The sequence below is a fragment of the Rana temporaria genome, chromosome 4, assembly GCF_905171775.1.
Source record: "Rana temporaria chromosome 4, aRanTem1.1, whole genome shotgun sequence".
Classification (NCBI taxonomy): domain Eukaryota; kingdom Metazoa; phylum Chordata; class Amphibia; order Anura; family Ranidae; genus Rana; species Rana temporaria.
Window position 1 is genome coordinate 371882501 of NC_053492.1, and position 26812 is coordinate 371909312.

General features: G+C 44.1%; 1 protein-coding gene across 3 annotated transcripts in view; it reads right to left on the reverse strand.

Annotated features, from left to right (window-relative positions):
• ZDHHC14 (zinc finger DHHC-type palmitoyltransferase 14) overlaps positions 1 to 23051 on the reverse strand; it is a 148211-nt gene extending 125160 nt beyond the window's left edge. Inside the window, exons 1-3 of one of the 3 annotated variants that reach the window (XM_040350959.1) lie at positions 22866 to 23047; positions 18984 to 19253; positions 17887 to 18880 (exon numbers count right to left, since the gene is read on the reverse strand). In XM_040350959.1, the coding sequence (XP_040206893.1) occupies positions 17887 to 18128 (242 nt within the window). In that variant the 5' untranslated portion in view covers positions 18129 to 18880; positions 18984 to 19253; positions 22866 to 23047. Of the gene's footprint in view, positions 1 to 17886; positions 18881 to 18983; positions 19254 to 22865 lie in introns of all 3 variants that reach the window. The other 2 variants (XM_040350958.1, XM_040350957.1) reach the window with 2 other exon arrangements.
• Between the last annotated feature and the right edge of the window lie 3761 nt (positions 23052 to 26812).

Here is a 26812-nt window from a genome sequence, read left to right on the forward strand (position 1 = left end):
CGCCTAAAAACTCCTGCCTGCAGCTCCTCAGGACTGGCGCGGTGTCAGCGCCGGTCCTGGGGAAAAAAAAATTAAAATGTTGTCAAAATCTAAATTGATTTTATCTACCAACTCGATTTTTTTAATCAAATCGATTTTTCACAGCCCTACTACATACCTTCATATATTTTCAACTGCAACATCATGATTTGCAAAAGTTTCTATTGGGTGGACCAATACCCCCCCCCCCCCCAAAAAAAAAAAAAAAGGAATCCCAATTTTATAGAATACCAGCTGACTTGTCCTGTCATTGTGAGAACACATGCAGGGTAAACCAAGAAACTTTAAAAGAAAAGAAGGCACTTTAAAAAGAATTCTACATGTGGCTGTCCAAACTAATCTACAACTGTTCCCTGTGGACCTGGTGGGGCATACATTCACTTTGTAACATTGCCTGTAATATTGCATTGATGCAGATGCATAAGAACATTGTCAAGGGATTAGCTGACATTTCCCCAAAAAAATAAAAAAAGTGAAGCCCCAAGAATAGCTGACATGCTAAAAAACAATTCAATAGGTTTCTATGGAAACAAAAGAGAAGCTTTCATCTTTTGTCAAGTAGTTGTGCCCATCTATATCAGTATGCAGTTTGTATATCTGCATAATACTTTAGCGACCGTGTACTTCAGCTGCAGACACCACCAATGGACAGACACTCAGTAAAAATCTTTAAGCGTAGAAGTAGGTAAAACACAGCTGACTTGTCTGAAAGTTTTGTGGCCTGGTGTGTTCTTCTATTAGTTTTTTCATTGGTCTGTGCCTCAGTAGGAAGATTCACCTGCTCTATTTATCCTGTTTATGGTTATAAATCGTCCATGTCAGAAAATCTAAAATTTTGGGTTGTCCTCAGAAAAGTAACAGAGGGGAAATCTTCCAACGGGGACACTAGTATTTGCATGGATTTTCTCACTTCCTGTTTTGGCTATGGGACAGGAAGTGAAGGTAAATCTCCCGTTCGGGACACAGGTTGCAAAACAGACACCAACAGGGGTTAAAACCCTCCCCCTCTATCTAAAATAAGAAAAAAAAAAAAAGTTTTGGTTCTAGTTCTACCTTAACACTTGAGGCACTTACCTGCACCAAGCATACATATCAGGGTCTGACTTTTCACTGTGACTTTATATACTACGTACTTGTTCAGAGTTAAACTCCAGAAGTAGTGAAGCCATAGGCCACCAGACAAGTATAGTATAAAGGAGGGCAGTATTGGCATTATTGCTCACTGTGCAGATTTCCTTCAACCAAATATAGGGAGATCTTCATTGGTCTATTAACCACTTGATCACTGGGCACGTAAACCCCCTTAAAGCGGTAGTTCACCCACAATCCCATGATGTTACCATCGAGACAGGCATTGTAGCGCGAGCTACAGTATGCCTGTCCCGATTTTTTTAACCCCGTACTCACCTCGTAGTCGTCCATCGTAGATTCCGGCTCCCGCGGGGAATGGGCGTGCCTATGGAGAGGGAGGATGATTGACGGCCGGCCCTGGCACGTCACTCTCCCCGAAGACAGCCGGAGTAGGTCTCGGCTCTTCACGGCGCGTGCGCACAGGCTATGCGCACGCGTCGTGAAGACCAAGCCTATTTCGGCTATTTCCGGAGAAGCGTGACGCGCCAGAGCCGGCCGTCAATCATCCTCCGTCTCCAGAGGCACGCCCATTCCCCGGTATCTTCGATGGACGACTACAAGGTGAGTATGGGGGGAAAAAATTCGGGACAGGCATACTGTAGCTCGCGCTACAGTGCCTGATTTAAAGGTAAAAGAAAATTTTTTTTTTTTTTCCTGTCGATAGGGTGAACCCCCGCTTTAATAACCAGACCAATTTTCAGCTTTCGGTGCTCTCACAATTTGAATGACAATTACTCAGTCATACAACACTGTACCCAAATGAAATTTTCATCCTTTTTTTTCACAGAAATAGAGCTTTCTTTTGGTGCTATTTAATCACCGTTGTTTTTTTAATTTTTGCGCTAGAAGAGAAAAAATACTGAAAATTCTGTAAAAAAAAATTAATTTTTCTTTGTTTGTTATAAAATTTAGCAAATTTAATATTTTTTCTTCATTCTTTTGCATAAATGTGAAAGATGAAGTTACGCCGAGTAAATAGATACCCAACATGTCACCCTTCAAAATTGCGCACGGCTCGTGGAATGGCGCCAAACTTTGCTACTTAAAAATCCCCATAGGCGACGTTGCAGGGTATTGCAGAGTATGGGTATTGTGTATTGCACAGTATGGGGCAGGGATGGATGGATCTGTGACTGCATGTGTCACAGATCCAGCTATCAGCGGCGATTTACCGTGATGCGCCGGGTCCAGAGGACATTCCCGTGTGCGCGCCCCAGAGGGAGGACGTCCATGGACGTCCTCCCAGAGTTAAGCAACCGCCTTGTAGAAGTATATCGTCTATAGGGCGGTTTAACTGGTTAAATGATGCAACTGCAAGGCTTCATATACACTGCTGCTGGTAAACGGACATTTAGGCTTGATTCACACCTATGCATGTTGCTTTTGAGAGTTTTTGCAATGCTTTTTAGCAGTGCTTGCTGCGTTTGACGTGTGTTTTTCCCACGATTTGCGTTTTTTTTGCCAGTATTTTTTTTTACATTTCCTTTAACAATCAGCTATAAACAGGTAAAAAAAAAAAAAAAGCAAATCGCGGCAAAAACGCAGTACTTGCGTTTGGATGCAGGTCCATTGAATTATATTGCATGCAAAACGCTGCTTTTTGCAGGAAAAAAGTCCCTGACCCTTTCCAAAAATGCAGAGGCACAAAAAAGCATTGAAGTGAACATGTTCCATAGGAAACCATGTTAAAAAAAATTCCCTGCATTTCTGCAAAATGCATCAAAAAAAGCATTAGTGTGAATGGAGCCTTAGGAGCAGTTTGGTGTTTTTATCAGCTGTCCCTGAACTCTCCATAAGTCATCTTATCAGTACACACGGTCGGTTATAGGCAGATGAGTTTAGCTTTTTTTGGAAAGCAAAAAAATAAAAACAACATTTAAAATGCATTCAGGACAGATGTTCAGAGGCATTCGAAACGCCAAATGCCTGTAACAGCTTGTAAAACGTGTGTAAACACAGTAACTCACGCTTAGCTGCATTTAGTTTACAGCCGTCTCATCCGTGGCTGGGTATGGAGACGAGTGAGGGCAAGATGGGCCCCCACCCATCTCCATCCGTAAACAACGTCAAAACGTCACTTCCGCCCATGCGTCTTAAAAGGGCCATTTTATTTTTGTCATTTTTTCAAATGACAAATTTTAAATTTGTTTTATTGCATTTTAATCTAAATATGAGATCTGTTTGACCCCAGATCTCATATTTAAGAGGACCTGTCATACTTTTTTTCTATTACAAGGGATGTTTACATTCCTTGTAATAGGAATAAAGGTGACAATTATTTTTTTTTACACACACACACACACACACACACACACACACACACACACACACACACACACACACACACACACACACACACACACACACACACACACACACACACACACACACACACACACACACACACACACACACACACACACACACACCTTGTTTTTAAATATGTCAACGGCAAGTCTGAAAAACAGGCTCGGTCTTTAAGTGGTTACATTTTCTGACAGGAGAGCAGGCTCATCTGACAGCCTTCTCTCCACTGACCCCGCGGCATACCTGAGAACCTCTGACGGCACACCAGTGTGCCGCAGCACACTGGTTGAGAAAGGCAGCCATAGACCATGGAGAATAAAACCTAGCCATTATATAACCAGGAGCTGGGTCACAAAGAAAAGGGATTTAGAGAAGGCCAGGAGTAACAGAAGGTACTGATTTTAGTTAAAGTGTTAGTAAAATCATTCATTTAAAAATCTGACAGGCAGGCTTTTGATGACAAGAGACGCTAGAGGTCTCTTCTGTCATATATGTCCCCCATGCCCATCAGCGTGTAATGTGACTCAAGCCGCACATGTGCAGCTTAGACCACATTCATGACTTCTAAACATGGGAGTGACGTCACCTCAGCCTGGCTACTCAAACGGCTGGAAACAAACAAAATCCAGAAGGAAGATCGGGTAAAGATGGATGTGGCGGTGACCAAGGAGAGCCCTGACAGCCGATCGTTGGAGGGCTTTATTTGTAGGCAAGTCTCTCTTACTATACTAGCATGCAGTGCATACTAGCACATCATGACTTAAACCTGCAGGGGGACCATCTTTTATTTTGGTCTCAAGGCTTTACCACCACTTTAAGAATAAATACCTGAACAAAATAGTCTTATTTGAAACCAGAGTTTAGTGTCACTTAAAATAATTGTGAAGCTTTGTTCCCCCTACTAAAATCTATGCATGCCTTATGTGTTTTGTGCAATGGTTTTGCACAAAGCAACCATACCCCTCTTATCGGGTCCCTCGCCAGCATTCCTACTCCCCCCCCCCCGCTGAGTGATGCTTGCTTTGGGGGCACTTGTGTGCTCACTCCTGAACCCTGCTCGGTGTTCACATTACAAACAGAGCAGGGCTCAGCCCCACCCCCCTGCTCCCTCATCACTGGCTGTGAATGACAGCAAAAGGAGCCAATGGCTTCCACTGCTGTATGTGAGCCAATGAGGAGCAGGAGAGCCTCGACTCTTGTGCACACTGCTGGATCGAGTTTGGGTTCAGGTATGTATGCGTGCAGAAGATTTATTTAGTTTACGCCATAGAATGCAATAAAAAAAAAAAAAAAAAAAAGATAAAAATACCTTCTGCCATTAAAACTGAACAAAGAAAAGGGAACGCAAAGAAAAGGGAACGCAAAGAAAAGGGAACGCAAAGAAAAGGGAACGCAAAGAAAAGGGAACGCAAAGAAAAGGGAACGCAAAGAAAAGGGAACGCAAAGAAAAGGGAACGCAAAGAAAAGGGAACGCAAAGAAAAGGGAACGCAAAGAAAAGGGAACGCAAAGAAAAGGGAACGCAAAGAAAAGGGAACGCAAAGAAAAGGGAACGCAAAGAAAAGGGAACGCAAAGAAAAGGGAACGCAAAGAAAAGGGAAAGTGTTGTGAAAGCTCTGCCTTTCGTTTTATAAATGCCTTGGTGCATGCAATAAGCATTCCTACAACCTTTTTACGACCCGTGTGAAACCAATTATTCAATCCACAACGTATTTAAAACTTGCAGTGTGTGTTTGGCGAACGTCATAACTGCTTTGCAGATTTAGCCCATGGAGAATTCTGTTATGGCTGGTGGTTGTGTGCAAGTTGTTTGGATAAATCACACAGCTATATTTAGAGTCCAGAGAGGCCATTAGAACAGAATCTGGCCAGCTTTGAAGAAACAGAATTTAGTCGCTGGAATGATCCAACAAGAAGACAGCATGAATAACACCACCATTATATTTCATTTCTGTAAATCCATAAGATCAGGGGTCTCCAAACTGCAGCCCGAGGGCCAGATGTGGCCCTTTGCTAGCCTTTATCAGGCCCTTGGGGCAAAATTCCTCCCACTGATATAAGGCTCTATTACTCCCACCGACAACAACAAGGGGGCACTATATCATCCACCGATACCAATGATGGGACACTATTCCTCTTACTAATAGGGGGAATACTCCCACCTCCTATTGACCACCAACCCTGAGGCCATATTTGTTCTCACTGGTGCCAGGCCCGTGACATTTTCTTCCCTGCTGGCCACAATCCGGCCCTCGTAAAGTCTAAAAGGGAAATAAAGTGGCCCTTTGTTTGGAGACCCCTGCATAAGATCAAGAGGACAGATGCTGAAGCTATAGCTCACACTGAAAAAAAAAAAAAGGCATAAAACACACACCTACTGTATATGTTGTGTACAGGTTCTACACCAGGGCTCGACAAATCCCGGTCGCCATGGCGACTAGAAATAGTGTCCTGGCGACTTGGCTTGGAAGGTGGGCAAAAAAAAAAAAATAATGTTTTTTTTGTGAGCTGGCGCCATCTGGTGGTGAGCCGTCTGTATTACAAGTTATTACCACCAGATGTGAGCTGGCACCATCTGGTGGTGGCCGTTGGTATTACAAGTTAAGCATTACAAGTTAAACAGCAATTCTAATGTCATTTTTCACTATTTTTCAATGCCATCTTCTTCCCTCTAATTAGAACCCCCAAACATTATATATATTGTTTATCCTAACACCCTAGAGAATAAAATGGCGATCGTTGCAATACTTTGTCACGCCATATTTGCGCAGCGGTCTTACAAGCGCACTTTTTTGGTAAAAAATTACACTTTTTTAATTAAAAAAATAACAGTAAAGTTATCCCCATTTTTTCTAATATTATGAAAGATAATGTTACGCCGAGTAAATTCATACCCAACATGTCACGCTTCAAAATTGTGTCCGCTCGTGGAATGTCGACAAACTTTTACCCTTTAAAATCTTCATAGGCGACGCTTAAAAAAAAAATCTACAGGTTGCATGTTTTGAGTTACAGAGGAGGGCTCTACCAATCGCGGCGATACCTCACATGTGTGGTTTGAACACCGTTTACATATGCAGGCGCTGCTCACGTATGTGTTCGCTTCTGCGCGCAAAATCATCGGGACGGGGTGTGTTTTCTGGCTCCTAACTTTTTTAGCTGGCTCCAAGATTCCAAGCAAATTTGTCAACCCCTGTTCTACACAAATATCACATGTCCTTTGTACAACAAGCTGGCTTAGAGGACGATGAGCATTGCCAAATGATTCTGAAATGCTTTCTGCCATTCCACTGACATCAGACATGCGGGGAGTATACTTTGTGTATTCATGTCTATGAACAGCAGACAACAGCCCCAGGAGGGAGTTCTCTGGAGATCTGCAGTAACTCGCACATCTCAGCTGTCCCTTTACATTTGTTGCTTTTCTTCTGAAAACCACACAGGTTAGAAAGCTTTAAAAGGCCAAATACATCTTTGGCAATGCTTATCTTGTAAACAAAGTATTTTGTAATCCTTACCAAATTTCATCCAGAACCCGATAAGCTCATGTAAAATATCCAAAATGTTTAGCTGCCACAAAACACATTTAGGCTAGAAGGCAATCAGGCGCGTCCTTCGCTCTGAGCTGCTGTGTGTTGCATGCGAATCCACCTAGGAGTTGCGTGCAGATGGCTCATAGAAGTGGATGTACAGACAAAATTACATGTCAATATCTGACATGCAGTCATGAGCAGAAGCACCGATCCAGACCCACAGAGGTGGATTTACTGAAACTGGAGAGTGCAATTAACCACTTGCTTACTGGGCACTTACACCCCCTTCCTGACCAGGCCAATCTGCAGCTTTCAGCGCTGTCGTACTTTGAATGACAGTGGCATGGCTATACTGTACCCAAATGAAATTATCTTTTTTCCCCCCACACAAATAGAGCATTATTTTGGTGGCATTTAATCACTACTGTTTTTTTTGTTTTGTTTTTTTAAGCAAAAAAAGTTAAAAGTTTAGTTGGTCATGAAATTTTTCTCCTTTATTGATGTGTGTCGATTAGGCTGCACTGGTGAGCACCGCTTAGCAGTGCTCATATGCACCGTAGGTGGCACTGCTTAGCAGTGGGTCTGGAGTGTGAAGGACCGATGTCTCGTTTACAGAGACAGCGATCAGCTTTTTTTTCTCTTTTTTCTCTGGCATCTGTTTATATCACGGGATCAGCTGTCACTGGCTGACAGCTAAGCACGTGGTAAGGGGCTGGGATTGCAGGGGGCACACAGGCACCACATGCACATAACATACATGGATGACTTCCTGGCAATTTAGGCCCTGTAGCCGTCTTTCGGCTATAGCATGGGCAGCAAGAGGTTAAGCTTTGACATGAAAACAAACTGGAAGCCAATTTGTTTCTATGCACAGCTGCACTGGATTTTCCACTCTAGTTTTAGTAAATCAACCTCCTGATGTCTGCATTTGATACGTTTACCCGCTGCTGCCGCATGTCAATTTTCAACATGGCGACTGTTGGTGCAGTCGCTGCATGTGCATCCTCTATGGCAGGGGTGTCAAACTGGCGGCCCTCCAGCTGTTCCGAAACTACAAGTCCCATCATGCCTCTGCCTGTGAGAGTCATGCTTGTAACTGTTAGCCTTGTAATGCCTCATGGGACTTGTAGTTTTGCAACAGCTGGAGGGCCTGCTCCTCTGTTGATTGTGACTACAATAAACTGGAATCCAATTCTCTACTTTAGGTTCCAACACTGAAGGTCACCATTGCTTTCTGCATCACCAACCCCCTTCAGGCCAGCCATAAACAGTGCAGATTTCTTTCCTGCAGCCTCGGGTTGCAGGAAAGAAATGTGCATGAATCTCCCCCCCCCCCTGCTGACAAGGTATCCCCCTTTCCCAGCAATTGTCTGCTCCCAGGTCCACCAGGAAAGCTACCTCCGCCAGGAGAAGACGGCAGCTGGTTGTACCAAAGTTGATCAGCTTGGTACCTTCAGCCTGCCCATACACGAATCAAATCTCAGCTGGTTGCTGCTGAACCTGGCCGAGATGCGAACAGTCTAGGACTGCGTTATGCCCTGTACACACGATTTCCGATGGGATAAAATCCAAGGGTATTTTCTGTCGGAATTCCGTTCAAGCCGTCTTGCATACGCACTGTCAGACCAAATTCCGACCGTCCAAAACGCGGTGACGTAAAACACTACGACGAGCCGAGAAAATTTAAGTTCAATGCTTCCGAGCATGCGTCGACTTGATTCTGAGCATGCATGTTTTTTTCTCCGTCGGAATTCCACAGACTAATCAGAATTTCCATCGGAAAAAAAATAAAAAACACGTTCTATTTCTAAACTCTGACGGAAAAAAGTCCGATGGGGCCCACACGCGGTCGGAATGTCCGATGAAAAAAAAAAATGTGTCTGACCTTTTTTTCCCCCCCATCGGAAATTCCAATCGTGTGTACAAGGCATTAGAGGTCCTTCCTGCCATCTTTTGTAGAAAGCCCCATCCTTGGTGCTGATAAACATCCATCAAGGTTGACAGTTGCTGGCACCAGATAATACTCACAATGTCAATAAATATCTTTAGCACGAAATGAGGATCGATATTAGGAACAAGAATTTCAAACCGTACAATGTTTATCAGCAGACAAATGCAAATAGAATGTGAAAAGCGTGATAACTCTTTGGCATAAAGATCTCACATTAGAATAGGACAGGCGTGGGTTACTGCACTCTAATCCATATTGCCCTTTGTCCCACTTGAATGAAGAAGCCTGTCAGAGTACATGACTGCTAATGGTACATGTGACCAACTAGGATATATACTGGGTCACTGTTGGTCATATGCACTGGAATGACTTTGGTTTCAAAACAAACTTTCCAAAAGAAAACAAAGCTTTACAGCAAGGCTTGGAATCTAGGAGCCAGCTAAAAAAGTTAGGAGCCAGGAACGCACCAGTGTCCCGCAGAGCTCGTGCACAGAAGCGCATATGAAAGCAGTGTTCAGACCACACGTGAGGTTATCACTGCGATTGGCAGTGAGAGCAATAATTCTAGCCCTCCTCTAACTCAAAACATGCAACCTGTAGAATTTTTTTAAACGTCGCCTATAGAGATTTTAAAGGGCAAAAGTTTGTCGCCATTCCACGAGCAGACGCAATTTTGAAGCGTGAAATTCTGGGTATCAATTTACTCGGCGTAACATTATCTTTCACAAAATAAAAAAAATAAAAATAGGGCTAACTTTACTGTTTTTTATTAAAAAAAAATATTTTTTCCCCAAAAAAAAGTGTGCTTGTAAGATATTATAATATATGTAATATATATATAATGTTTGGGGGTTCCAACTAGAGGGAAGGAGATGGCAGTGAAAACACACGGGAAGCTCTATTGGCATTGCTGGTTGTCTTGTCATACCAACGGCCACAACAAGTTGGCGCCAGATCACAGAAGGAACCATAGGCCGCAAAGCCACGGCCTTAATTACCGCCCGCACGGCTCGATGGGATACCCCAGCTGTGCCGCGCCAGGTCGCCAATTCTAGTTGCAATTGTGACGTGGCGCCCCAGTTTTGTCGAACCCCGCTTTACAGTTTGTTAGTGGAACTGAAAACAAAAAGTTGTACGAAATCACAATAAGGACCTGTGCAAATGGCATCAGACAGGTTTCTGAGATCATTCAGAATTTGACCTGCTGGTTGATCTCCTTCTGACCTGCATTTGAACTGCTGGAAACGGGTTTTGCATTCTATAAAGTTGTACGGGAAATCAAAACCTGTCAGAAGCAAAACAAAAGTCTGTCTACATCGGAACATTTCTGATGAACCAGTCTCAGACTGTCCATTGCTGTTACATGCATGAATCATGATGGCAAATTCATTATTACAACTTTAATGTGATCATTGATAAACAAAGCTAGCTTTCTAAAGGCTTATTCACGCTCATACACCACCCACAACAGTATTTCTGTGGCTTGTACAGCCAGGAGTTTACATTCAGGAAGCCTGTACAAATCAATGACTGTCTGAAGCTGGTCACCTGCAATTGCTTAACCACTTAAAAACGGAGTTCCACCCAAAAGTGGAACTTCCGCTTTAAGCACTACTCTCCCCCTTACATGCCACATTTGGCATGCAATTTTTTTGGAGGGGTGGGGGCTTCGGTAGGAGTGGGACTTCCAGTCCCACTTCCTCCTGCCTATATGCTGCCTTAACAACTGTATTCCCCGTCCAAGTAGCAACGTATATCCACGGTGGGCAGTCTGTTAGTGGTAAAGTTGTTGTAAAGTCAGTTTTACCTTAATGGTTTCCTTTAAAAAGCCTTCTGTGTGCAGCAGCCCCCCTAATACTTACCTGAGCCCAGCTCTTTCCAGCGAAGTCCACGAGTGTCTTGGCCGTCCAGAAATCTCCATCCCGATTGGCTGAGACACAGCAGCAGTGCCATTGGCCAACTGACTGACAGCAGCAGGAGCCAATCAGGAGAGAGGGGGTGGTACCAAACCACAGCTCTGTGTCTGGACACACACACACACACACACACACCTGTGACTGGGCTCGGGTGCCCCCATAGCAAGCTGCTTGCTGTGGGGCACACAGAGAGCGGCCCCGAAGCAGCACCCAAAAAGAGGGGGGGGGGGTCTGGGCTCCTCTGTGCAAATCTATGCACAGAGGAGGCAAGTATAACATGTACATTATTTTACAGATAAAATAAAACAAGACTTTACAAATCACCAACAGACCAAGCTGTCTAGCGCAAGTACCGGTTATAGGGTCGAGACAAACCATACAACACTGACAATGAGACTTACAATGATCAGCTTGATTTACTTACAACCTTTAGGCTTCAAACTTGTGTTTAGCAGCTTTAAGCATTTTCTTTGCCAAAGCTCCTAAACGCAACTCTATAAAAGACTATGGGGGTTATTTACGAAAGGCAAATGCTCTTTGCACTGCAAGTGCACTTGAAATTGAACTGAAAGTGTACTTGGAAGTGCAGTCGCTGTAAATCTGAGGGGTAGATCTGAAATAAGGGGAATCTCTGCTGATTTTATTATGCAATCATGTGCAAGCTAAAGCGACGTTTTTTTTTTTTCCGCTTGCATGTCCCCCTTGGATCTACAGTGACTGCACTTCCAAGTGCACTTTAGTGTAAAGTGGATTTTCCTTTGGTAAATAACCCCGTGTGTCCATGTACACAAGGTTTTAGCAGAGTTTGGAAGCTGGCACATTTAGGCGATGTTAAACCTGAATGCAGAAGAATCGCGTTTAGGATAGGAATGTTTTGACCACCGGCCGTGGGAAACACGGATGACGGTTAGCGTTTTTGATGCGTTTTACTGCGGCCAGGGTAGGCTAGTGTACATTTAGCATAATACCAAAAAAAAAAAAACACACACCCCAATACACCACACTTTGTTACTTTAAACTGCTTTATAAAGTGTTAAAACTGGAGGAATTCGGCTTCAATTTGTTAGCCAGGTCCATCTAAACCGGCTAGTCTAAAGCCTGATACACAATGAGATTATCGGACAAATAATTGTCCTGTTTTTGTTGCATACTAGTCTCATATCGAAAATGAAGAGGTTGGTTACTCAACGTATGAAAATTCTAATACGACAGAACACAGCTTCGGAAGTGGTGCATTTCTAAGTGTTGAATTGTTTTGCAGTGTATTCTTTTGTTTCTGAACATGCGTAGTCTTGCTTTTGTTTGTTTTTTCCCCCTGGCGAAAACTGTACTAATTAAAAACATCTAAAAGTACTCAATTGTTTTTGTTGCAAGTGCACCAGTTTGGCTACAATCACCAAGCATATAATTATCTATTAAATTAAGCCAATTAAAGCTGACCATACCGTAAAAAGGAAAGGTCTGATTAAAATATTAGGCACCCTCCGCCAATAAAGGCAGATTAGTTACCCCTCACCCCAATCATTGTTGCTGACTGTTTCTTAAATCTCTACTTCCTATTCCATGCACATACTACAGTTAAATGAATCCATCATTGTAGAGTTGAGAGGCACTTCTCTCTCAGATGGCCGAAGGCTAACCTCAACAAACTCCATGTACCAAGTATCCTCATGGGGTTACGAGTAGTGCGCCATGTGGTACAAATCTAAACCACAAGTTTAAAAACCTGATGCTCTACTGCTTGACATGCGTTTGTTCTGTGATGTTTCCCAAGAAAACAATGGAGTATTGAAGCAGTCTCAGAATTTTGCCCGGAGTGGAGTGACATTGCCCTCACCTAGGCATCATAAGCAGAACTCGGCAATTAAAGGAGTTGTAAACCCTCTTTTTTTCACCTTAATGCATCCTATGCATTAAGGTGAAAAACCACCTTACTGTGTCCAACCAACCAAGACACCCCCCCCCCCCCAGCCCTGAATTTCCATGGGCGCAATACCGTGTCGCTTTCCCCACGGCTTGTCGGCTCTTAATTGGAGAGATTGATAGCAGTGCAGCCATTGACTCCAACTGCAGTCAATCAAATCCAATGACGCAGCCGGAGTCATACACTCAGCGGCTGTGTACACCAACTATCACAGGGGAGCATGCCCGCAAGGAAACCCTCTTGGAAGAGAGCTTCCCAGAGGGGACTAGCTATTGCAGGGAGAACCGCGAAAGCTGCCGAGGGACCCTAGAAGAGGACGATCGGGCCACTCTGAAAAACGAACTGCACAGTGGAGGCAAGTAGGACATGTTTGTTATTTTTCTTTTACTTTTTTAACTGAACCTTTAGGCTACTTTCACACTGGGGCATCACAGGCATTGGCGGTAAAGCACCACTATTTTTTAGCAGTGCGTTTTTTGCAGCGCTTTTCACCCCCGCTATCGGCCGGAAAAGGGATAAAACCACCAGCAAAGCGGGCTGCCCATTGATATCAATGGGCAGGTGCGCTTTAGGAGTGGCGAGTACAGTGCCTCAAAGATGCGGCTAGGAGGACTTTACCGTCCTGCTAGCGTATCGCTCCGGTGTGAAAGCCCTTAGGTTTTTACACTGGAATGAAAAGAAAAAGCACTTTCAAGGCGCCATTTTTAGCATTATAGCGCCTGCAAAGCACCTTAGTGTGAAAGTAGCCTTAGTATCCCTTCAATGATGGGAGGAGGGGATCCACACAGATTGAACAGACCTTGCTTTACTGCAAGGCCTGCTATAAACAATAGCACATAATGCCTCCTTGCACTTGCAGCAAACTTCAATAACCTTCCACAAGCTAACCGAGCTCCAAGTTGTTCCCGGGTTCTATGCCATGTCAATCGATGTCCATCTCCACTACATCCCACAGCGCAATGGAGGGCAAATAACAGAGCTGAACTTTACAATGTAGGAAAATAAGACTGGTCTTCAACTTCTAAAGTCACTGAAACTTATGTAAAAATTTCCAAGCACACTGTAATTTCGTTTGACTATACATACACCAGAGGGTACTATTAGTTTAATAGCTTTACTAAAGTACTAATGGGTGTACTTTATTCCTAAGCGCAGTTAGAGCTGTACGATTCTGGCTAAAATTAATCATGATTTTTTATTTTATTTTTTAACTTAGAAAAAAGATCACGATTCTCACGGTGTAACATCTTCTTTCACATTATACAAAAAAATTGGGCTAACTTTAATGAATTAAACAAAAACAAACAGCAAAGTGTATTTTTTTTTATTGCGTTTGAAAAACCGCTGCGCAAATACGGTGCGACAAAATATTGCAACAGCCACCATTTTATTCTCTAGGGTCTCTGCCAAAATATATATATATATATATATATATATATATATATATATATATATATATATATATATATATATATATATATATATATATATATATATATATATATATATATATATATACACATATATATATATATATACACACACACACACACACACACACACACACACACACACACACACACTTATTTATTATCTCATGTTTGGGTGTTCAAAGTAATTTTCTAGCAGAAAAAGATTTTTCACTTGTAAGCAACAAATGTAAGAAAAGTTCTGTTTTTTAAATGGTTAAAGGGTCACTAAAGGAAAAAAAAATGTTTGCTGAAATGACTGTTTACAGGGTATAGAGACATAATAGTTAACTGATTCTGATTAAAAATAGAAAAAACAATCATATAATGTACTTGCAGTTTAGTTTAGTTTTTGCATGTTGTTTCCTGGTTCTCTGATGTACAGAGCCAGAGAGCCAATAGAGGGCAGTGATGCTTTGTAAAACTAAACTGGATTGGGGCTGAGGGGTTTTAGACACACCTCCTTGATTAGTGACCACAGTGAGAAATCTCCCAGTACTGTGGTGATCAGGAAACAGACAACCAGGAAGTGTCCAGAACAGAGGAATTACAGCAACATCAAAGCAAAAACGAACAATGAGGACATGAAACCAGGACTGCAGTAAGGTAAAGGAAGCTATTTAGCTAAAAAATAAATTCCTTTACTGACCCTTTAAACTTCATTTATCTACCCCAGAGTTCTTTCCTTTGATATAAAAAAACAAAACAAAAAAAAAAAGATACTTTGCTTCCACTTATTCTCATGTTGTATTAAAACTTAGCAGGCTGTCTGGATTTTGCTTTTAAAGCTGCGAGAACTTCTTGCACTTTAGAAAGAGCTTGACATGCTGTTTTTAAGATCGGGAAGGGGAAAGAAAAGATTGCGATTTTGATTCTTCACGATTAATCGTGCAGCTCTAAGCACAGTACTACTATCATACACAGGGACCCATCATGAAAACACATTCGCGTATTCAGAGACTGTAGGCTCTCACCAGCAGGACCCTCCTCTTGAATTGTATTGCACCACTTCCATTTGTTTTGTATAGTGCTGCACAAACTTGCTACAGAGAGAAAGGTCCAAAGTCATATAGTAAACAGGTCAAAGCAGCCGCCATGATTAAGCACTGAACGAGGTGAAATGCGTTGGGGATTTGCATGTAGCTGGCTGAGACTGCTTTCACCTGTTTGCCAATGGCTTTGCTAGATGTGTTGGGGAATTTTCTCTATGCATATCCATAGTATGAGTTAGACATAAATTGTACCCGTTTATCTGCAGCTGTCTTTCCCTACAGCCAAAGGGCATAATTTATACAGGCCATCTGTAGATCTTGCTGAAGTTACATCAGCAAGGATAGCTTTGAGAGCTGATTGGAGGGAAGGGACACACCCTCTCTCATACAAGCACACAGGAACAGAGTTAAGGTTGTCAATCACAGACTGTCGTTCCCGGTCTCCATTTTTCTCTTGGTGTCAGGAAGACTTATATGAAGGGAATCATGCATATAGCAGAAGAAGAATGAAGCAGTAGAGAGAAATTACACTTGGTGCTCTGGATTGAGACAAGCAAACACTATACAAATGTATGCTTTGTTCATATTTCATGTCTGAGGTTTACAACCACTTAAAACATTTTATGAGGTTAACTGTTGGCACGTTATAAATCCTGTAATATTAGAGGCCTAAAAACCATCAGCAGTTGAAATGCCAACGCGTTCTGAATTACACTAATCTGGAAAGGACATGGAGATTAAGGAGGAGGTCTGGGGGAAAAAAAAAAAAAAAAAAAAATTGTATTAAAAGCCAGCAGCTACACATACTGCAGCTGCTGGCTTTTAATAAATGGACACTTACCTGTCCTGGAGTCCCTCGATGTCGGCAGTAGGGTTACCGGTGTGAAGCCGAAAAAGGCTACACTGCCGCCGCCATTGCAGGTAAGGGAACCCGGTAGTTCACCCCGGAAACCCTACTGCGCATGCATGAGGCCCTGCACCTCTCTTAGCCTGGCGGCCAGGGGAGGAGGAAGCCCCACGGTGACGTCACCTGCCGCGTCATGGCCGTGGCCAGACTCCCGGAAGTGGGAAAGGATACCTGTCAAAGAGAATCCTGTCCCCCTCCGAAATGTGCCAATTGTGGCATCGAAGAATCCGATGAGCGGAAGTTTCACTTTGGGGGGAGCTCCACTTTAAGGGTTCTGACTAGAGGTCGACCGATATATCGGTTGGCCGATATATCGGCCGATATTTGGCGTTTTTAAATTAATCGGCATCGGCCGATTTGTGCTTTAAAAAAGCCGATTGATAAGTTCAGCACCGCGACTTGGAAAAGCTTCTGCAATACAAGTCAATGCAAGTGCTTCCCGTAGAAGACCTTCTCTCTCTCTCTCCTGGGCAGCCTGCCAAGTTTTAGAAAACATATACAATGTTGCTACTTATCAATTAACTGAACTCTGTGTAGGAGAATTCTCAGTTTAACCATTTAAAGGCTAAATCTTTTTTTACATTTGTTGCTTACAAGTAAAAATCCTGTATTTTCTGCTAGAAAATTACTTGGAACCCCCAAACATTATATATTTTTTTTTAGCAGAGACCCTAGGAAATAAAATAGCGATTGCTGCAATATTTAATGTTACACGGTATTTGCGCAGCGGTCTTTCAAACACATTTTTTGGGGAAAAAATATACTTTAACAAATAAAAAAAAAAAAAACTAAACAGTTAAGTTAGCCCATATTTATTTATTTTCGACCAAAAGTTTTCATTACCTGTTTTTGTGTATATATATATATATATATATATATATATATATATATATATATATATATATATATATATATATATATATATATATATATATATATATATATATATATATTACACAAAAACAGGTAATGAAAACTTTTGGTTGAAAAAAAAAAAATATGGGCTAACTTTACTGTTTAGCCCAAAAGCGCCTGAAAAAAAATCGGCTTAACATATCGGCCCAAAAAAATCGGCATCATAAATCGGCTATCGGCCGCCGTGATTTCTAAATATCGGTATCGGCCAGAGAAAAACCCATATCGGTCTACCTCTAGTTCTGACTGCACTCCCTCTCCTGATTGGTAGGTATACCTGTTTGGAGGTCAGAATGACAGCTTGGCCACCAGCATTTTCTGAATGACAAGCTGTGTATTTTTTTTTTTGTCATGGAGAAATGCCTCAGATGACAAAACCTACCTTTAAAAAAAAAAGCCAAACACTATCTACCTCTTAAGAGACAATTTCTTGACCTCTGAGCAGAATAGAGCCATCATATAAAATGCAAACTAGTGTGTGCGCAAGGGTAGAATGTCAGTTGTGACCCATTGAAAATGTTGGATGCATTTGTGAAAAGAAAAAAAAAAAAGGCAGCCAAGGCTGGTCATCGATCTCATTCCATCTTTTCTAGATTTTCCACTGGCAACTGCACAAGCTAAAAACAGACTGCAGACTAATTGCAAATGGAATTTAAAATGATACCTGCTTTCCAACGACCGCATTGTTCCAAAAATGCAGCATGCAGTTTTCTCCAGAAAAAGAAAGCAAGGTTAATCAGACGTCAACGGGAAACATTAGGATACCAAAAGCCAAATTGTGATAAACAAAAAAGAAACACTTACTCGAAGGCGAAGAAGAGTCCGCTTGTGACCAGAATTAGGATCATAGTGAGGTAGAACACTCCAGTTTGTCTAGCCATCATAATCCTGCCATTGCAGTAGAACTTGTTCCTGCCGGGAAAAACCTCCCATTTCCGCTTTACAGCAGCTTTCTTCTTTTTATGAGAAGATTCCATGGGTGAGCTTCCGCGGGTGTTTATTTCACTGTATCCGCACTCTTTCATGGGCCCCCCTCCTGGAGTCATCCGTTAATAGAAAAATTCCCAAGACAAAAAAAAGGGGAGATCCGGGCCAGTAACAAAGGCATACAAACCGAGGAAAGGCAAGCAGTTTTTAGTTAGAATACACAAAGCTCCCGCAAAATATGGATTACTAGGAATACAGAAATTTCTTCTATATAGAGCCTTGGTAGTTTCCCTTCATGTAAAGGTACTTGTGGCCTTTAGGGCAGAGGATACCTGTATGTATTTTTATCCACTTATGGTATTTTGACAGCGATCAAAAAAAATAAAAAACAGGCGAAATGCAGGTAGTTTACGTAGGAAAGAAATCCAACTTCTGGGGCTTAAGATGCAATGTGTTCCTTAGTCTGTTGCTTTGTATTTGCCGACAATATTTGTTCACAGCGGCATTCATATGAGCGGTGCAAAGGCAACTTTTTTCTCCTCCTCACAGCGGCCAATGGATGCTTGGGCCTCTCCAAAGACGCCTTCAGATAAACTGTTTCCCATACACTTTCACCATCGCCGCAATATGTTTGCAACGTGAACATAAAGCAGTAGAGGAATACTACAAAAGAAAAAAACTTTAATTATAACAGCACAAGCACAGAGCAAGTCTTCTGCTTGTTTGTTCCCACATAATTTGGCTCCGTAAATAATTCACATATTAAGAAAATATCCCATCTTGTATTCCAGACTGAAGGCCAACAGCGAGCGGGAGGGTATTTATAGCAACGAAACTTGGAACTGCAGCTAAACCACCTTTCCCATGAGATCTGAAAGAAAAAAAGAAAAAAGGTTTCTATTTAGGTTGCTTCCTGTTACATCATAATCTTCTCCCTTCCTTAACGACCAATGAAGAAGCAAGTCATTACATACTGGAGGAAACAGCAGGAAGCATCCACTTCGAAAAGAACATCCGACTCAAGTGCTGGTGACACTACAATGGTTCATATCCTTTGTGTCTCACAAACAAGTGTTAGAAAACCTGATCACAGGACAGTCCATCTGTCAAAGACATCAACAATCATCCACACGACTCAGAACTCCTTTCACGATTGGTTCTGCTCTCCACACCGGATCAATCTCGCTTCTTCCAAGTGACAGAGGCATAAGCCGACCTGAACACCAACACATATATATGTTGTCCTAAAAAAAGAAAAAAAAATCAAAATCAAAACATAGCACCATTCATTAAGTGCCGATTCACACTGGGGCGACACAACTTCCAGCGCAACTTTACAAGGCAACTTGGAGCGCGATTTGGAGCGACTTACAACGCAACTTCAAGTCGCCTCCAGGACAGGCGACTTTGCCAGTGGCCAATCGTAGAATAATCTGCTCTGTGGGAAGGAGGGGTTTGGCTTAGAAAACAATTTACTTCCTGGAAAGTCGCTTCAGTTTAGACAGGGAATCCGACTTTGGAGGCGACTTCCATTAACCGGTTAACGCCTGCCCACTGTATATATACGTCCTGTTTTTAAAGATGAATATCTCGGTAACGGCAGCAGCTCCTGCCACAACCGAGATATCCATCTCTTCAGTGGGCGGGCGTGTAAACGATAATGGTGGTCTCTGCGGCGGATTCGCCGCGAGATCACCGTTATCGGTGGCGGGAGAGGGCCCCCCCCCTCCGCTCTCCCGCGCCCTCCGCCGCTTACCGTAGCGGCGGAGGAGATCAGGTGCTGCTGCCTGATCAGTGAGGACTCGAGTGAGGGCAAGATGGCCCCCACCCGTCCTTATAGCTTTGCTGGGCGGAAGTGACGTCAAAACGTCAGTCCTGCCCAGCGTCTTAAAAAGACAATTTTTTTTGTTGTCATTTTTTTAAATGGCAAATTTTCCATTTTTTTTTTTTTCTTGCATTTAAGTCTAAATATGAGATGTGAGGTCTTTTTGACCCCAGATCTCATATTTAAGAGGACCTGTCATGCTTTTTTCTATTACAAGGGATGTTTACATTCCTTGTAATAGGAATAAAAGTGATACATTTTTAATTTATTTTTTATTTCAGTGTAAAAAATTATAAAATCAATAAAAATAAATAAGATTTTTTTTTTTTAAAGCGCCCCGTCCCGCTGAGCTCGCGCACAGAAGCGAACGCATACACGAGTAGCGCCCGCATATGAAAACGGTGTTCAAACCACACAAGTGAGGTATCGCCGCGATCGTTAGCGGGCGCAAATTTTAAGCGTGACATGTTGGGTATCATTTTACTCAGGGTAACATTATCTTTCACAATATATAAAAAAATTGGGCCAAATTTATTGTTGTCTTATTTTTTAATTCAAAAAAGTGATTTTTTTCCAAAAAAAGTGCGCTTGTAAGACCGCTGCGCAAATACGGTGTGACAAAAAGTATTGCAATGACCGCCATTTTATTCTCTAGGGTGTTAGAAAAAAATATAAATAATGTTTGGGGGTTTTAAGTAATTTTCTAGCAAAAAAAAAAAAAAAACTGTTTTAGTCTTGTAAACGCCAAATCTAAAAAAAAATAAAAAACACAAAGACTCTTAATAAACAGACACCCACCTGCTGTGACTTCTTGCAGATTCACAGCCGGCTGGCCACTGCACATGCCACACTGTGCTTTGTGAATGGTCCAAGGAGATCACCTAGGCATAGGCCATCCATGTGAAAACTGGAACCTTTTTAAAACTAGGTACCCTCTACCCCCCCCCCCCCCCCCGTCTCCAAAACATTAACAAAATCTAAAAGTGGCATTGGCAGAGGAAGGAGGAGGGGGAGGAAGCGGAGAACTACCCCTTTTGGATGTAGTTCAACTTTAAGAATCCTGGAAGACACCGGGACCCTCCTGATAAAAGACATGTGCAAAGACACATCATCAGGGGGCCAGCTGCAGGGAGAGACAGCCACCCCTTGATAACACATACACTGGGGTGGTGGCTGCAAGATGCCTGCCAGAAGAGGAAGTCACCCCCCCCCCCCCAGTAACACATCCTCCAAGACACATTAGGGGACAGCCACCCTTGATAATACACAACCCGGGATATGTCACTAGAGGGGTGGCTGTAGGAGTGTAGAAAATACAGCCACCCCCTATTGTCACATCAGGGAGCAGCTGCAAGAACCCAGAGGAGGCAGCTGTACCCTCCCCCCCCCCCCCCCTCACACACATACAATGGGACACGTCATCAGGGGGCAGCTACAAGAACCCCGGGAAAGGCAGCTGTCCCCCCTCACACACATACAATGGGACACGTCATCAGGGGGCAGCTACAAGAACCCCGGGAAAGGCAGCTGTCCCCCCTCACACACATACAATGGGACACGTCATCAGGGGGCAGCTACAAGAACCCCGGGAAAGGCAGCTGTCCCCCCTCACACACATACAATGGGACACGTCATCAGGGGGCAGCTACAAGAACCCCGGGAAAGGCAGCTGTCCCCCCTCACACACATACAATGGGACACGTCATCAGGGGGCAGCGACAAGATCCCGGAAAAGGCAGCTGTCCCCCCTCACACACATACAATGGGACACGTCATCAGGGGGCAGCTACAAGAACCCCGGGAAAGGCAGCTGTCCCCCCTCCCACACATACAATGGGACACGTCATCAGGGGGCAGCTACAAGAACCCCGGGAAAGGCAGCTGTCCCCCCTCCCACACATACAATGGGACACGTCATCAGGGGGCAGCTACAAGAACCCCGGGAAAGGCAGCTGTCCCCCCTCACACACATACAATGGGACACGTCATCAGGGGGCAGCTACAAGAACCCCGGGAAAGGCAGCTGTCCCCCCTCACACACATACAATGGGGCACGTCATCAGGGGGCAGCGACAAGATCCCGGAAAAGGCAGCTGTCCCCTCCTAACACACATACACTGGGGCACGTCATCAGGGGGCAGCTACAAGAACATGGAAAAGACAGTCACCCCCTCCCATAATACATCATTAGGGGGCCAACTGCAGGAACTGGGCAGTGACAGCCCCCCATAACACATGACCTGGGATGTCATGGAAGCAGCCACCTCCCTAAAGACACATGGGGGGGTAAGACATAAAAGCTCATGCATTGTAGGGTACCCCGAATCCTCCCTAGCAGTGTGACATTTGTATCCTGGGGGGGCAATGACATCATTCCACAGGTGCTTGGGGGGGGGGGGGGGGAGTCCTGGAAAAGCTGTACTTGTAAGAAATGGGAGAGAGGTGGGGTAGGAGTGCAAGGAAGGAAAGTGCTCTTTTTCTGGAACATGAGGAGACTGGTGGGGGCAGCTTAGCAGGTAAGTGGTGTGCAGTGTACAGGACTGATGTGGAAGGGACACTGTGGCGGAGGTAAGTGATGTGCAGTGTACAGGACTGATGTGGAAGGGACACTGTGGCGGAGGTAAGTGATGTGCAGTGTACAGGACTGATGTGGAAGGGACACTGTGGCGGAGGTAAGTGATGTGCAGTGTACAGGACTGAAGGGGAAGGGACACTGTGGCAGAGGTAAGTGATGTGCAGTGTACAGGACTGAAGGGGAAGGGACACTGTGGCAGAGGTAAGTGATGTGCAGTGACCGTACAATAGGAGGGATCAGTCCAGGATGTGGGGCTGCCATGGCACACGGGGAGATCACGTGACAGGTCTAGGGGAAGCCCCCCTTCTTCTCCTCCCACTATCCGGCCACGGGGAACCTCCGCCGTACACAGGCCATTGTCATAGAGGAAGGGGCGGAGGGGGTACGGGAAAGGACTAGGCCTCCTCTATCCGCCGAGTCGGCGTCCCACGTTACAGCACAAGGCTCCGCGCTCACCTTACTTCCCGAGGTGCCAGTCTCCGAGCTCCCGCTCTTCTCCTCCGCCTCCTACAGGCGACTGAACTCCACAACACACCTACACAGGCAACGGCTGCAATCAGCGACCCCGCCCACTGGAGGCGGCATGGGAGCTGCAGGATTTACGACCAACGCCGTCACCGCCCTGACCCGGAAGAACTACAACCCCCACAAGGCTGTGCGTGCCCATGCTGGGATTGGGCTTTTCTCCGGGGGGCATGTGTAAACAGCGCGGCCTACCATGAACTACACTTCCCATAATGCTGCTCATCGTCATCACGTGGGGCCGAGAGAGGCCAATAGGGCAGCTGTTTGACAGTAGTAGATATAGGTGGAGTCAGTGAACGCCGTGTTATCTGAGTTCTATCATTGTATGCAATGTATGGAGAATTGTCTTGTGTTTTACTTACCCGGGCTTCGTTCTGCGGCCTGAAAACTGGCTGTAAATATAGACAGACTGGAGAGATTTACTAAAACTGTAGCACACAGAATCTGGTGCAGCTTCCATGTTTTAGCCCCAGTGCTACTTGTCAAATCGCATGACAAGTCGCACCCTGTTGGAACGGTTCAAATAGGTGCGACACCAACTTTGCAATGCTACACCGATTTGAAAAAAGGTTACTGTGCAGGTTTTTTGGTGATTTCAGGTGCAACTCACATAGACACCTGTGTGCATGAAGTCGCACAGATGTCAGCCAAAGTGCACTGACGTGCAGCTTTGAAATCATGCTATTTTAACCACTTAAGCCCCGGACCTTTAGGCAGCTAAATGCCCAGGCCAGGTTTTGCGATTCGGCACTGCGTCGCTTTAACAGACAATTGCGTGGTCGTGCAACGTGGCTCCCAAACAAAATTGGCGCCTTTTTTTCCCCACAAATAGAGCTTTCTTTTGGTGGTATTTGATCACCTTTGCGGTTTTTATTTTTTGCGCTATAAACAAAAATAGAGCGACAATTTTGAAAAAAATTCAATATTTTTTACTTTTTGCTATAATAAATATCCCCCAAAAACATATATACATTTTTTTTTTCCTCAGTTTAGGCCGATACGTATTCTTCTACCTATTTTTGGTAAAAAAAATCACAATAAGCGTTTATTGATTGGTTTGCGCAAAATTTATAGCGTTTACAAAATAGGGGATAGTTTTATTGCATTTTTATTAATTTTTTTTTTTTTACTACTAATGGTGGCGATCAGCGATTTTTTTCGTGACTGCGACATTATGGCGTACACTTCGGACAATTTTGACACATTTTTGGGACCATTGTCATTTTCACAGCAAAAAATGCATTTAAATTGCACTGTTTATTGTGAAAATGACAGTTGCAGTTTGGGAGTTAACCACAGGGGGCGCTGTAGGAGTTAGGGTGCACCTAGTGTGTGTTTACAACTGTAGGGGGGTGTGGCTGTAGGTCTGACGTCATTGATCGAGTCTCCCTATAAAAGGGATCACTCGATCGATGCGCCACCACAGTGAAGCACGGGGAAGCCGTCTTTACATACGGCTCTCCCTGTTCTTCAGCTCCGGGGAGCGATCGTCCCAGATCGCTCCCCGTGGGTATCCGACCGCCGCATGTAGCGGGGGGGGTCCCGATCGGACCCCCGACCTGCGGAAAGGCGGGGACGTACCTGTACGCCCATCTGCCTGTACGTGCCATTCTGTGGACGTACATATACATGCGGCGGTCGGGAAGTGGTTAAGTGAAGTCGCAAGATTTCAAAGTCCGATTCGGTGTAAACGGGGGCTAATTGGACACGCTGAAGTTAGAATCTGATTGGTTATTATGCACAGCTGCACCAGATTCTGTGTGCTCCAGTTTTAGTAAATCTCCCCCTCTGTGAGGCCATTGGCGCTGTCATGTTTCGCTTAACCACGTCCCAACCGCCAAATGACATCTACAGCACCATCATCCAGTTCTGGGGGGGAGTCATATGACATTCTCCTTTGATCTCACCCACTGCGGTGCGCTCTGTGATCGCTGTTTCCTTAACTACTTAAGGACCGCCTAACGCCGATATACATCGGCAGAATGGCACAGGCATGTACAGGTACGTTGCCCTTTAAGTGCCCAGCCGTGGGTCGCGCACGACCCGGTCCAAAGCTCCGCGGACCTGATCGCCGCCGGTGTCCCACGATTGGGTCAGAGGAGCTGAAGAACGGGGAGAGGTGAGTGTAAACACACCTTCCCCGTTCTTCTGTGTGGCAGTGTCACTGATCGTCTGTTCCCTGTTATAGGGAACGACGATCAGTGACGTCACACATCCAGCCCCGCCCCCCTACAGTAAGAATCACTCCCTTAGGGCACACTTAACCCCTTAGAGCCCACTAATGGTTAACCCCTTCACTGCCATTGTCATTTTCACAGTAATCAGTGCATTTTTATAGCACTTTTCGCTGTGAAAATTACAATGGTCCCAAAAATGTTTCAAAAGTGTCCGATGTGTCCGCCATAATGTCGCAGTCACGGAAAAACCGTTGATCGCCGCCATTACTAGTAAAAAATAAATTATTAATAAAAATGCCATAAAACTATCCCCTAATTTTGTAAACGCTATAACTTTTGCGCAAACCAATTAATAAACGCTTTTTGCGTTTTTTTTTTTTTACCAAAAATAAGTAGAAGAATACGTATCGGCCTAAACTGAGGAAAAAAAATTTTTTTATATATATTTTTTGAGGATATTTATTATAGCAAAAGGTAAAAAATATTGCATTTTTTTTCAAAATTGTCGCTCTACTTTTGTTTATAGCGCAAAAACTAAAAACCGCAGAGGTGATCAAATACCACCAAAAGAAAGCTCTATTTGTGGGAAAACAAGGACACCAATTTTGTTTGGGAGCCACGTCGCAACGACCGCACAATTGTCAGTTAAAGCGACGCAGTGCTGAATTGCAAAAAGGGGCCAGGTCCTTTACCTGCATAATGGTCCGGGTCTTAAGTGGTTAAGGGGTTGTAAAGGTAAAAAAAAAAATCCTAAATAGCTTCCTTTACCTCAGTGCAGTCCTCACTCACTTACCTCACTTACCTTCGATTTTGCTTTTAAATGTCCTCATTTCTTCTGAGAAATCCTCACTTCCTGTTCTTCTGTCTGTAACTCCACACAGTAATGCAAGGGTTTCTTCTTGGTGTGGAGTGAGTTAGACCCCTATCCCGCATGTCCTACATGGCACAGCAACTGAAACCAAAGCATGCAACGCTTCACACATAATTCAATACAATTCAATAAGCAACAGGTGTGATGAGGGGTAGGGAAGAGGAATAGGAGATCAGAAAAGCGTTCACAGGCCCGAAGCTTTATTGAAAGCACAAAGACACACAAGGGAGATTGGGGGAAGGGAAAATCTTCAGACGCCCTCTTCCTCATTGAAGTGCATCAGGTTATAGTTTCTAAGCAGACTGTGAACCAGTCTGCGACAGTTCTCAATAGATATTCTCTGCCGCTGGTGGATGAGGTACTTTCTGGTGCACCAGAAAGCATCCTTAAAGTGATTGTAAACCTTAATTTGTATTTATTTTTTAAATAACAAACATATCATTCCTACGTTCATTGTGTGATTTGCACAGTGTGGCACAAACCTTGTCTTCTGGGGTCCCCCGGCGGCACTTGCGGCTCTTTCTCGCATCGGTAAACCCCCTGGGAGAAGCGCCTGAGAGTTACCTTGCGGGCGTTCTCCTGAGTCCAGCATTTGCGTGCATAGACACAGAATGCTGGACTTTGCCCAGCCCCCCCAGCGCCCGTGTCATTGATTGACAGCAGCGGGAACCAATGGCTGCGCTGCTATCAATCTATCCAATCAACAGCAGAGAACCCTGAGCAGAAAGGTAGAGCGTATCTCCACTGAGGGAACGAACGGGCTCAGGTGAGTAAAATGGGGGGGGGCTGGGGGGCCGATCAGTGTCAGAAGTTTTTTCACCTTAATGCAT